This window comes from Phasianus colchicus, chromosome 1 (assembly GCF_987193195.1).
Source record: "Phasianus colchicus chromosome 1, bPhaCol1.hap1.1, whole genome shotgun sequence".
Taxonomy (NCBI): domain Eukaryota; kingdom Metazoa; phylum Chordata; class Aves; order Galliformes; family Phasianidae; genus Phasianus; species Phasianus colchicus.
Window position 1 is genome coordinate 94,014,627 of NC_143436.1, and position 12,831 is coordinate 94,027,457.

The 12,831-nt window shown below is 44.1% G+C and overlaps 1 protein-coding gene and 1 long non-coding RNA gene across 4 annotated transcripts; one reads left to right on the top strand and one right to left on the bottom strand.

The window, feature by feature from the left end:
- The first annotated feature begins 1,486 nt into the window (after positions 1-1,486).
- CD2 (CD2 molecule) lies at positions 1,487-11,384 on the top strand. Of its 2 annotated transcripts, none has more exons than XM_031612568.2 (5): positions 1,487-1,706; positions 5,155-5,448; positions 7,255-7,494; positions 8,660-8,779; positions 10,845-11,384. In XM_031612568.2, exons 1-5 carry the CDS (start codon positions 1,646-1,648, stop codon positions 11,048-11,050), a joined length of 921 nt encoding a protein of 306 aa, XP_031468428.2. In that variant the 5' UTR covers positions 1,487-1,645; the 3' UTR covers positions 11,051-11,384. The 2 variants fall into 2 exon arrangements, with proteins under 2 accessions (XP_031468428.2, XP_031468429.2); XM_031612569.2 differs by lacking the exon at positions 1,487-1,706 and adding an exon at positions 3,347-4,507.
- On the bottom strand, positions 7,393-11,466 carry LOC149919869 (uncharacterized). 2 transcript variants are annotated; one of them, XR_016458672.1, is made up of 3 exons: positions 11,378-11,466; positions 9,935-10,017; positions 7,393-7,589 (listed from the first exon to the last, which is right to left on the bottom strand). It is a non-coding gene; the product is annotated as an uncharacterized LOC149919869 (long non-coding RNA). The 2 variants fall into 2 exon arrangements; XR_016458671.1 differs by lacking the exon at positions 9,935-10,017 and having other exon boundaries at positions 11,378-11,464.
- Between the last annotated feature and the right edge of the window lie 1,365 nt (positions 11,467-12,831).

Genomic DNA, 12,831 nt, shown 5'->3' on the forward strand with positions numbered 1-12,831 from the left:
TTTAGCAAAAGGATTCCATGAGTGATAGTTCTAAAACTTTCCATTTCAACTTTTGTGGGTGAACAGGCTTGTTTACCCCAATAATTTTGTACTGAGGACGTAATAGAATACTTTTATCCTTTGCCTCAAAAGGTGTAAGGACATCTTCCTCAGATTCCACATATATCATTTCCAAGTTGCTCACTATGCCGTAATAAGCAATGGAAATTTTCCAAATTGGGGAAAAGCAGATGAAAGTTTGCCAGAAGGTCTCAGTGATGAAGCTGATGGTAGAAAATGGGGAAGAAGTGGGTGGTCACTTGACCACCCAAGATACCACTGAGCATGCCCAAAGGGGCATTAGTATATTTTAATGAGTTCTTGAAAAAGAATGAATACTTGTACCAATGTACTGCATATGTATATCTTAACAGTTGAAATGTAGAACTTGAACTCTGAGACGATGCTCTTCCTTGTCAAATCAATCGCCTGGTATGTATCATGAGGAATAAAAGGACTGCCACTTTGTAAAATCATATTGGAGTGAGAGTTTTCTTCCCAGATTTTGGATGACTATTACAAATACAGGATATCTTTTAAGCCTTGTTCTCCTGCTGGAGCATTACCTCTCTTCTCTCTCTCTTTCACAGACAGACATTTTTCCATTTGTGTGTCATTCATGTCAATCTTGGTTTCTGTCACAGATCTTTGCAGTTCCACAACAGCCTTATGCACAGAGCAGGGCAGCATCATGGCTCTGTCTGTGCCCAGAGCAATGGAACAGCCCGTCTCAGCATTTTTGCAGTAAGAACGTGTTGACAAGGAGCAGGGGCCTGATGGAAGTAGAAAGTACCTTTGGAAAAAATATAAGCCAAATATAAGACAATGTTAAGCAGAATATGGACAGGATGTCAGAGCCTCCTCTTGTCCTGCTCAGTGAACCCAGATTCCTCACAATCTTTGCAACATCAGCCAGCTTTGGAGCTAGTTTCTGGATAGACCAAGGCAGTATTTTCATGTTTTCATTCTGTTCCATGCCTACTATTCTTCCATGGCTCACTTGGATGGATGGCCATGCCTGCAGGACTCCCATGTGTGGCAGTGGGCCAGCCCCTTGCAGGTCAGACACTGATGTGAAGATGATCTAATACTTTCCAAGGGAAGTACATCTCTTTTCCACAAGTTATCCAGCAGCCATCAGTTTCTGTTCCCCCACTGGGGAACTGGGTTTATTGTCCCCTCTTTGGTGAGGGGGCCACAGGGGACCTGAAAGGCTCCCACCACCCCTGCCCCAAGGCAGCATCTGTCCCACAAGCAAGATGACGTGGATAGTGGAGCTGAACTCTTCAGGTGGACATTGAAGAGGATGAGGGTCCTCTGGCCCTCAAGCTGAGTGGGCAGATCTTGGAGGGAGGGAGGAGGAGGGACATTTGTCATGCTGTCCCCATTGCAGCGTGCTGCCCCATCCTGACAGCACAGCCTTCAGGAGGTGCTGCTGCTGCTGCTTTGGGTGTCTGGTGAGAAACGAGAAGTGCTCGAATGCAGGCGGGAGGTTGGGAGGAGGGCACAGGCTGTGCAAGCACTGCCGCTGCTTTCAGCAGAAGAGCCTTTCACCTGCTGGGAGCTGCCCTTGACAAGGCGGCACTGGGTTTTTTGGATCTTGAAAATGTACTTCGGGAGGATTTTCCTTGTCAAGTGCTTGCTGCTTTTGTTTCCCAAAGCAAAATGTAAGTCTTCATTAAGATCTTCAACTTTTTTTGTGTGTGCTACTGTTGTTAAAATTGCCTTTAAACAATTTACAACTTGGTGGGATGCTACTGATGAGAAACTAGTTCCATTTTTCCATTGGGTGAGGTGACTGGAGAGTCTCTGGGTTGTGCATATTATTACTTCATTTCATTTTCATCCAGGAGAGGAGGGCAGGACCTGAATTTCCCATTTCTATTATTACAGTAAGCTGTAAACAGCTCTGGTTTTAAGTTAACGAGCTTTAATTTGACACGTATGTAACAAGAAATATCAGCATGCAGTTTTCTCTCTGCCTTTGAGGTAGCTTGTACTACATTAGTGATCTACTTCATGGTGCATTGTGCACGGCCATTATCACCTTTTCTTATCAATGATGAGCAAATCTTCTGAAAGTGCAAATTATGTTCTTCCCTAAATATTAACAGGAAGTGTGTAATATCTCAGTGTCATCAGTGGAGCTCAAGGATACGATGCGAGAACAGTAAGCAAATGCCTACTTACATTTTGTACACTACTGCTCTCATTTTTAAAATATTAATCTAAAAACTTAATTGAGGTGCCTTCTGCTCTCTACTCTATGAGTTAACAACACAGCTATGCACAGATTTTTTTTCCCCTGCTCATTCCACTATAGATTGATTGCATTTTTTTTCCTCCAGAACAAAATTAATTGGCAAATAAGGAATTTCTGTTTGGCATGTGATGTATTTCTTCCCAAACAGAAGCGAAGTTCATTCCCTTGAATGGAAAATGGGTTTCAGACTTACCTGAAGCAGTGAAACAGAAGATTCCTTACTTCTCTAATGTTACTTTTTGGAGCTTTTTCTTTTTTTGACTCTTCCTTGTGGCTGCAGATGGGCTCTACGCTGCCAGCTCTGATCTTTCTGCCCCATGAAGAGCATTTCAGCTGACATTAGCAGAACTGCTATTTCCTCAGCTAAGCAGATTTGTAGTATCACATGTGTGGAATCCTCTGCTTTCCATTATATCGATGGGATCTCCATAGAGATTTGTCTTGGGGGTCAGTCCTTAGAAATGCCACTGGATTTTCCCTGAAAACTTAGATCTTTTTCTCCATACTTTTAGATAGAAAATATAAATGTGCATATCTGTTACTCAGAGGCATCCTATTCCTTGCTCTGAATACTTGCTTGCAATGGAGCAGAGAAGGTACTGGAACTCAACCATTTGGTTACAACCCATAGTGCCATCTCTGTGGAAGATAGCTGCTGCCCAGACTGACAGCATGGCTTCAGAATGTTTCATTCGATGCATCAAATACCTCATGTGATACTGAACTAAGAACCTCGCCTTAGACTGGGGTGGAAACACATCGGTATTCATTTCCTTGTTGCAGAGGCAAAATATTTTATCTCTTTGGTTATCTCTAATATTGTTAGTTTGCTGAAACAGCAACTGGATTTCAGTTGCCCCTGTAGTTTATCATTGTGGAATAATAGATTATATGCTGCAGTGAAGGACTGTAAAAAGTGCATAAGCACAGTCATGTCTGTAGGAAAAAGCGCTTGAAATCTATCAAGTTAGAGCAGAATCAGCTCTCTCTGGTATTTGGGAGGAAATCCCCCACCTGCCCATCAGTTTTACCCAATAGATGAAAGAGGAATGAATATAGATCACGAACAATGAAATAAGTTGCAGTTCAGAATGAAAGTTTTTAGTAATGAAGATATTCCACCTCACACTTTTAAATGCTTTTTAATATCTCCTTCTACAAATTTTCCACTGGCAGCTGGGATGCAGGCATTGCCACACTGAGGTGACATCTCTGGATGTGTTCCAGAGTGTAAATGTGGCACTGAGGGACATGGGTTAGTGGGCATAGTGGGGATAGGTGATCTTATTATTCTTTTCCAACCTTAATGACAATATGATTCTATGTCAAAACATACTCCCAGAAGCACAGTTCCCCACAGCCATACCTTGCAGGGGCTGCAAAACAGCCTGGAGCATGAAGGGCATGGGACCCAGGCACAAAGGGAAGAATGAATGACCTCCTGAGGTGATGATGTGTTTTACTTCCCACAGCCATTTCTGACTATCACCTTTACTCTGAGTGCCAAGTCCTGGTAACACTGCTGTGCAGTGGCCTCCTCTCGCCTATTTTGCAGAGGGGATGTACAATCAAAGGGCACTTGTCAAGAGAAAAGGCTTTTTTTTTTTTTCTTCGCTTATCTCCCAACATCTCCTGTGCCTCATAAGCTCGCAGGCTGTGGTTAGCTGTTTGTTTCTCCCCCTTGCTTTTCCATCCTGTGATGCTGTGCTAGAAACATGGGGTGGATGCACTGTGGAGCGGCACTGCGACTTATATACATGTGTGTTCCTCCATGTTGGTGTCATATGCTCACTTCTTGACACAGACACCTCTTTTAGGCCACTGTTTTTATCATTGTTGCCATCACTGTTGCTGCTGAAGTGACCGCATGATCCAAGGCCTCCACAAACTTGCTGTTCACAGTAAAAATGACAGCAATGACTGCTCTGCACATCAGCCTGTGCCAAGAACTAAGCCTGCCCAAATGACCTTATTTGCAGGAAGGGTGAATTTAGTGGAAATGCTAAGTCAGGGCTTGAAGCAGTGATTGAGCACCTGGTGGGTGCTCAACCCAGGGGATCTCAGGTGCAAGCAATGTACTTGAGTGACCAGAAGGCGGAGGCAGGATCCACCCCTTCCCAGAACTCATTTAAGGGCTGGAAGTGGAGGTGAGGGTATCTCATCTGGAGAACTTGTCTATTTGAGGATCTTGAAGGTTTTCTAAAGGTAAGTAGCTTCTTTCTCATTTTTCTTTGCCTACTGCTGTTGTATTTGAGTGGATCCTCCCTGGCCTGGGATCTTGCTGCTTTACTGTCATTGTTTTGCTTTCTGTCATGTTACAGTGGAGTCCACAGGCAGCTGAGAATCTCAGCATTCAAAATCACAATAAATAAATCATCTAGAGGATAAAGTCTGCTTCTGTAAATGTGACTTTCAAATTCCTCAGAATTAATTTGGGTACTGATGAACTAACAAACAATCAAGGGGAGCTGTGGAGTAGTGGGGAAAAAAAAATATGAAGAGAGGCTTAAGAAACTGAGATGGGTGGAAAGCAAAAACCCTTTGGATCATGGCACTAGATATTAGGAAGGATCTCACCTCACCATTGTGAGGGTGGTGAGACACTGGACAAATTGTTCAATAAGGTTGTGGATGTCCCCTCCCTGGAAGCATTCAAGAGTAGGCTGGATGGGGCTTTGAACAACTTGCTCTAGTGGGTGGTGTCCCCCTCTTTAGCAGGAGGTTGGAACAAGATGATCTTAAATGTTCCTTCCAACCCAAAGCATTCTTTGATTCTATGGCTGTGGTTGGTGAGCAGGGCAGTAAGTACTGTTTAGGATGAACTGACAGATGGATTGTGCTTACCTTCATAGGTACCAGTACCATAAATATTTACAAGGCAGTGAATGAGACAGCTCTACTCAGTTTCACTGCTGAAAACACGCACGAGACATTGTGGAGCAGAGGCAATGAAAGGCTGCTTCAGATGAAAGACAAAAAAATTAAGTATTACGTGGAGAAGACGCAGTGTAGGTGCAAGGTGCTCCTCAATGGGACTCTCCGAATAGAGCGACTGGTGAAAGAAGACAGTGGGATATACAAGGTGTCTGCTTATGACGAGAACGGAAAGCTGAAGGCAAATGAAACAATAGAGCTCATCGTTTTGGGTGAGTTCTTCCTCTCTCCATACCAATCCAAGGGTGTCTCACTTTGTTGAAAGCCTGTTGCAAACTGCCTGCAGATTAAGGAAGTCATTGGGGCCTTATTCATGCTTTTAGGCAGTGAGCTGTCATTGGTGTTACCTGGGTTTAATTCCAGGCTAAGGTGATAAATAGTAAGTTAACTATGTGCTATATGCTTCCCTACTCTGCAGCAGAGATCTTACCTTACTGCTGGTACATAGCTGTGGGAGTAAAACCCTTCAGTAACTGTTGGGTGCTAGTATCAATTGTCATCCAGTTAACATACTGCTACTGGAGTTGGGAAGACAGCTGTTCTGAAGAGAAAGAAATAGTTGAGGTGGTGACACCATCACACTCATGTGACCTGTACTCTGGTGTTTCACACAGGGGCTTTCCTCCAAAAGATGCCCTACAGCTTGCAGAAGAGGATTGGGTTAATGAGGGAAGGAAGGTGCCTTTCCTTGTTATAGTGTGCACCAAGGCTTCATTTGCTACAGACAGCTCTTAATGGCTTTAAAACCTATGCTATTTATAGCTTATGCTGTCTACAGCTGGAGATGGCCCTAGTTTGTGGTTCTTCACTCGTTTAGAAGGTAGGAATAGACTTTTTTTTTTCCATCTGACACCTCTGTCAGTTTTCCCTGTCATCGGTGACAGAGAATCCAGTGCCAAAAAGTAGTTCCTTGTAGGATGCAGAGAGAGAAATCAGCTCCCTCTGTCGTAGCCTCCTTGGAGCTGAGTGCTCTGTTTTGTTCTGTTCTCTGTTGTGATGAGTTTTTGTGCTGTGGCTGTCATGCAAACTGAGTGCCTTTGGCAATGCATAAAGCATGGTAAGTAGCTGTTTGTTCTGTCTTGGAGGAAACTTCTTCTGATGGGTACAGGCAGATCAGAGCTAATTGCATTTGTACTGGAACACTGGGGCAGGAGTTAGAGGGCTTTATCCAGCCTTCCTTATCCACATCCTCTGCCCCCAAAGCACCACTTTCTCCCATGGATGTGAGCCAGGCAAAGCCTGGAGATCATCTGGCCGCATCATGCAGATCTCCTTTGCTGAAGTGCTTTTGGGTGCTCTCCAGATCTGTTGGAGCTTCACACTGGGGGCTTCTCCCCAAATTACTCAAGGAAGTTATAAAATGAGTGAAAAATTCCCCTCAGCAGTGAGGCAGTGGCACAGGCTGTCTGGGGAGGTGGTGGAGTTACTGACTGAAAGTGCTCAAGAACTGTGGATGTGACACTCAGGGATGTGATTAGTGGGAATACATTGGTGGTCAGACTGGGTGATTTCTATGATATTTTTATAACCTTAATGATTCTATGATTCTATACCTTCAGGTTGTGCTTAGTATGGTTAACTAGCTGAAAGTCAAATGCCCTTATGATGTTAACTACAGATATTTCTATTCAGAAGCAGAAAGGGGGGTAAAAATCAGATTTCAAATCATGGCAATGCTGTGGTGACAATGGGTTCTGGAGGACATACAGTGTAGTTACTCTTGCTGGCACAAACAATTTCACTTTGTCTGAGGAAGAAACACCTTCTAGGGAATTGAGGAGAGAATGGAAAGAGACAAAAGGATCAAAAGTACGTTAGGATGAAAATGTAGGCTAATGGATGGCATTTTCTTTATAACTGCTGTGTTGCTTCTACAGTGGAAGTCTGACTTGTTCTTATTCTTCTCTGGTCTCATTAGCTAGTGCTACTCTGTCACTGCAATTCCCTGCTCTGCTTCACAATGAGATTTTCAAAAGGAGAAACATCATCAGATCTGTCTGTCCCTTATCTTTTTTCAGAGCCTGTCCCTCAGCCAATCCTCAATGCTGAATGCATTAATAAAACACTATATGTGAAATGTACAGTGAAGAAGACTGAGGACCAAGTGTTTACAATAGAATTGACTCAAGGTAAAATCAATAAATCCCAAACGAATGTAACAGAGGTGGAATTTACTACTCAACACAGTGGGAGATACAGATGTACTGTTAAGAACCAAGTCAGCAAAAAAACAACTGAGAAGGAAATCAAGTGTCCAGGTAAGAAGTCCACTTTTTCCAGAATCAGCTAGGACTCAGCTACAGCACTTCACATAGTTGTGTCTATCTGTGGAGTTGATCTGGAAGCAGGCTGCCTGGAAATCAGGAAAAAGTTAGCTAAGCCTTGTGACTGTGACTCAGATGAGCATAGTTCAAGTGTTCCTTGGATTTCCTTACTCATTTCAAGTTTTATCTGTCATCTTGCGTATTGATCTCTAGCGGACAAGACAGCTTAAGATGGGATCGAGCTTGTCAAAGCCTTTGTACAGTCCTGAGTCTGCCAGAGCTCACCATATGGTCAGCTGGGAGAAGCAAGTATTGGAATGGCAAAACACACAGCACTTGCTTCAGCTGTTGGTGTTGCACTGCAAAGAGCTAGGTTGCTGAGTACACTTGTTTCCATTTACTCTCAGGGAGCAGCCCAGGCTGATGACGTACTGTAGACATACATCTGGTGACTCTTGCCCTTTGTGTGAATGCTGAGGTGGCACCAGCAGAGTCTCCTTCTCTGGAGCTTTGTTTCAGGAAGCAAAGGAATGACTGCCTTCTGTGGGGTTGAGCTCCACAGCACCTGTGCTCAGCCATGAACACCTAAGCAGGAGGTGTTGAAGAAGTAAACCTGGCAAAACTTAACTGGCCTAATACAGAGTGCTTGCATAAATCTTTGCTCACCAAACAAATCAAAATCTTGTTTTAAGGCTGTGGGGATACTTCTATTTTTGTTTCTGCTATTTCTAATTTGCATAGAGCCAAAAACTGAAGTGGAAGTACTAAAATGATATGAGGCAAGCCACTCTATGTCTGCAGCTCAGGTGAAGTACTTAAAGTTTATTTCTGTTAGGTGCTGAGCACTACCTGGACACTTTTTAATCCTTAAAAAGGTCTATTGTAGGAGCAGACCACTTGTGCTAATTTAAGAGGAGCTAACATGTGCGAGTGCCCTGGTTTTGATTTTCTTCTAAGAAAGTTTTTGTAGTGTTCTTCCACACTGTTCCATGCTGCAGTGAGGACCAGTAACTTTTTTCTGTGTACAGAGAAAGGGCAGAGGGGTGGGTTCTCTAACTAGTGCTGCTTTCATTTCAATGGCAGAAAGATACAAAATTCTAGGTTGGTGTTATACAAGCTATTTCTTTTCCTTTAACTTCCTCTTTATTCTCTCAACTAGGCCAGCTGAACCTCTATCTCATCTCATGCATAGCAGGAGGTGCAGTATTCTTTGTCGTCTTTGTGATTTTGCTTATTTATTGCATCAAGAAGAAAAAAGCAGATAGGCTTGAAGATGATGGTAAGTATTCAAAGGTTTTAAGTTTTCTCCAGCCACCTAAAACCTTAGAGGCTTTTCTTGACAGCTTCCCTGTGGGTAGGAGCAAGAGCTCATCTTTGGCACGTAGTGAATCTCAGTGCATCAGCTGCTATTGTCAGTTTTGGTTTCAGACATACTTTGAACAAAAGGCTTTTCGTTCTCAAGCCCTTCTGTTTATGTAGGAAGAACAGCTGCTCTAATCATTGGCCAAGGCCACCTGTCATGAACATCCATGGGGCTAAATATACAATTAAATATCTGTTAGATTTTTTTAAGTAAATCTATATAGTATAAGACTAGGATCTCTGACACTTAGTCACCTTTAGAAACACTGTATGTAAGGAGAGGGCAAGAACTCCCCTTTTCAGGGGGTTTCCTCAGGCATCTCTTGGTGCTTTTTCTCTCTGCGAAACAACATTGTTGGAGGCATATCAAGCTGGACATTTAAAAAGCTTATGGGCAGAGTTCTCATCTGTTGTCCAGAATTCAAGCCTCTTCAGGAAAATATGCTGCCAGGGTTACCTCTCAGTGCAGGCTCTCTCTTGATAGAGTTGTTGCCTGGGACTGGCAGCTTGCTTATTGCCCCTAGTTTGGGTGTGCAGAGGGTGCTGAGTTGTCACTCACGAAGAATTGGCTGGCCCACTCAGAAGAGGAAACTCAAGTATGAGGGAAGATCACCCTACAGCCAGGGCAGCATGTTGGTATTAAAGGCTTGTTTCCAAGTCTTACACCCACATACTTGTCAGACTTGCTGTATGATCTTCAGCAGCATCTAGGCTCTGTGTGTGTTTGAACACACAAAATGTGAGAAGACATTACTTTGCACAACAGTATTTGTCAAAGTAAAAAGGGTGATGTTTGAGAGAAATTCCAGCTGATACCTTAAAGGTGCCTGTGGTCAGTCTGACAACAAAGGTTAGCATGATGCTTCCCATGGCTGAGGATAGAACTTCAGTATGGCTAACTCATCATTCCCTCATTTTCCCCTGAAGCATCACCACAAAGACTAGGCAAGTGTTCTTCCTGTCCTCTAGGAGAGCTCGTAAGAGTGCAACCATGGGATGTTGTCTTAGAAGACTTGGCACATCTCATGAGCAAAATGCCAGTGTGAGCAAAGCCACTAGAATTCTGCCTTACATTACAGCTGTTCTTGATGTTCTTTGTTAAGGGAGTAGTTCATCCCATTCAGTGCAGTGACAGTACCTCCTTGGTTTTTGGGTCTGGATTAAAGAAAAGAGAGAAATCTGGGATTATAAGAACTAAAATAAGGTGGCTGGCCTCTTTGAAACAGCTTGGTAAGGTTATTTCAGCACCTTAAGGTAAACTTCTCAATCCTAAGCTAAAATGACTGACATATCACAAATGATGAGTTAATGATCAAGAGTAAGATGGCATGCATTTAATTCTACCTACTGGAAAAGTCATGCTGGCAACTTCCAGGTCCCTGGAAACCTTCATGACAGACAGTGGCAGAGCTTTTGTGTTGCTGCTTGTGGGTGTGACCCATTTAATAGGATCACAAAACATCTGGGGTTGGAGGGGGATCTTAAATCCTACTCAGTCCAAACTCCCTGCCATGGGCAGGGCTGCCTCCCACCAGCTCAGGCTGCCCAGGGCCCATCCAACCTGGATTTGAGTCCCTCTTTGGATGAGGTACCACAAATTCTCTGGGCAGCCTGTGCCAGTGCCTCACTGCCCTCTGAGTAGAGACTGTCCAAACAAGGACAGAAGTTCAGGCTGAGAGTGTCTATCAGTGACCAGAGAAGACAGTAGTGTCTTCAGGTGTATTGACCTCAGCTTTGGGGCTGCTGCAAAACTCTGAGAGCTGCCTGAGCGTGTGGGTGACAGTGACTCTAGTTGTTTGCAGGACAACCTGAAAGTGACAGTGCCCTTGCAGGTAAGACCAGTGTATATTATATATATATATATACTCTTTAATTCCATGGTCCAAACTCTTTTCCCTTGCTGTTGGATTTCAGTAAGTACATTGCCTCCTGCTTAGATGTGTAAGTAGGTGCTTGACTGCTGGGGCCTCCTCTTGTTGCAGATGAGGAAAGGATGCAGATCCACCAGGTGGACAAAGAGATGGCAATGAGGAAGCTCCCTCAACCACCATCCAACCCTACCCCCCAGCAGACCTGTGTGCAGCAGAATCCTCCTCCACAGCCACATGCACAGCAGCGAGCAGTGCCTCCACAGCCTAAGCCACGTACCCACCTGCAGGCCCCGAGCCAGCTGAGAGAGAGGCACTGAGTGCCTGTCCTGGGGAATGGAGGGCTCTTATGCAAGAAGAAAGTTTACAGTGGTCAGGAACTCCTCCCACCCAGGCTTGTGTAGCACTCAGCTATGGAGCTGCAGAAGATTAGGGAGAGCATCAAGTAACTGGAGTAAAAGAGACACAGTGGAGGAGACTGAAGATGAGATCTGGAGCCTTTTTTCTTCAAGTGACTCTATACTAAGGTATAGAGTACTGACACCTGCGTCCTTCTGTGGTTCACTTGTTTTCACTGCATGTTGTTGTTGTCTTGCTTTCCAAAAAGTGAGAGCCTTACTGAGACATTGTGGGCTTGTGGATCTTACCTGCTTTATCACATAGCTTTCCATTCTCTAGCTGTGTATTAGAACAGCCCTCTGGTTTTGACATCAGATGCATGATCTCTTAAAAAGAACAATAATCTGTATACAATTAATAACTGGTCTGATGCTGGAAGAACTGGTGCTGTCCAACAGAGGACAATAAACAGAAGGGAGATGTGATGGACTTGAAGAATGTAAGCGGAAAGGAGTATATCTTTTTTTTTTTTTCCTGCTTCAGCTCAGTTCCTGTGCTTCTTCACTGGCAAGTAAAATGAAACAGTTTTCCCTATAGATCTGTTTGGCTAGTCAGGTAGCTTTTTTCTTTTGTCACAGAACAGGTCTGGTATACACTGACTCCTAGAAGTAGTATTTCAAACTGCCAAGCAGCCTCCTTAACAGTGCTGTCGTCTGAATTGACGTAGTTTCCATCACCAGGCCACCTGTCTGATGATAAGTGACCAAGCTCCCTGATTTTGCTGGTAAGCACCTCATGATTGCTGGTGCATACCAGGTGATTACAGAAAACTGCTGAGAGGCCTCACTCTCCCAAAGGCGGAGATGCATACCTCAAGTGCAGTAACTATTCCTGCATCACTCTCCATGTTCCAGACAAACACCCCTTGCTCCTCTGGCCCCTGAGAACATTCACAACTGCCTCCCTCAGACAGCTGAGGAGCTGAGAGAGGGCATGCTTTCTTCGAGCAATGTCTGACTGGATAAACTGATCCATCTGGTGTAAAAGTCTTCAAAGGTGGAGAAGGGGAGAGCTGCTAGAGCACAAGATGTCCAGACAGCATTTTGTTGCAATAGGCAGGAGGATGTGCAGTATGCCTCTCTGAGATAACTCTCCTGCTTGTGCCATGGCAGTTAAATAGACTTCCTTTTGTTTCTCCTCAGAAATGTGATTGTTTTCCTCTTCTGGAATGAGGGTGGAGAAGTAACTTGTTGGGGGAGAGAAGGGGATCTCTGCCTCTTCCAGAGCTCGGTCACTTTGCTTGAGCTCCAGAGGGGGCACAATGATGGGAAGGTTGCTTGTTCTTGGCTTAGCTTTCTGCAGCTTGTTTTAGGGTTTTTACTACTTGAAATTGCATTTTATGTAAATATTTCATGGTTTACTTAGTAATATAAGCTATGTACCTGTAGCAAATGAATAAAGATAAGAGTTGGTGGCAAGGGCTTCAAGCTCATACCTTTGTTGGCATCCCTTTGAAATCGCCCTTTGCTACAGAGAAGACAGGAAAAACGCTCCGGTCTATGAGTCACAAGACCTTGGATGCAGGAGGTGTCACAGTACCATCCAGGGCTTCCTGTTATGTATTGGTTCTTCTTATGACATCACTGCCACCGTGCCTTCTGTGCCATAGGCTTAACAGAACTGCAGCAGTGCTTTTGAGATGCTCCTTCCCCGTGAGACTCGCTCAGCTTCTATCATGTTGGCTAGGCCCAGGGACCTGTTT

Coding starts and splice junctions, on each gene's coding strand:
- CD2 (XM_031612568.2), top strand. CDS start 1,646: ATGTACTTCGGGAGGATTTTCCTTGTCAAGTGCTTGCTGCTTTTGTTT. Junction 1,707..5,154: donor TTTGTTTCCCAAAGCAAAAT/GTAAGTCTTCAT, acceptor TTACCTTCATAG/GTACCAGTACCATAAATATT. Junction 5,449..7,254: donor AATAGAGCTCATCGTTTTGG/GTGAGTTCTTCC, acceptor ATCTTTTTTCAG/AGCCTGTCCCTCAGCCAATC.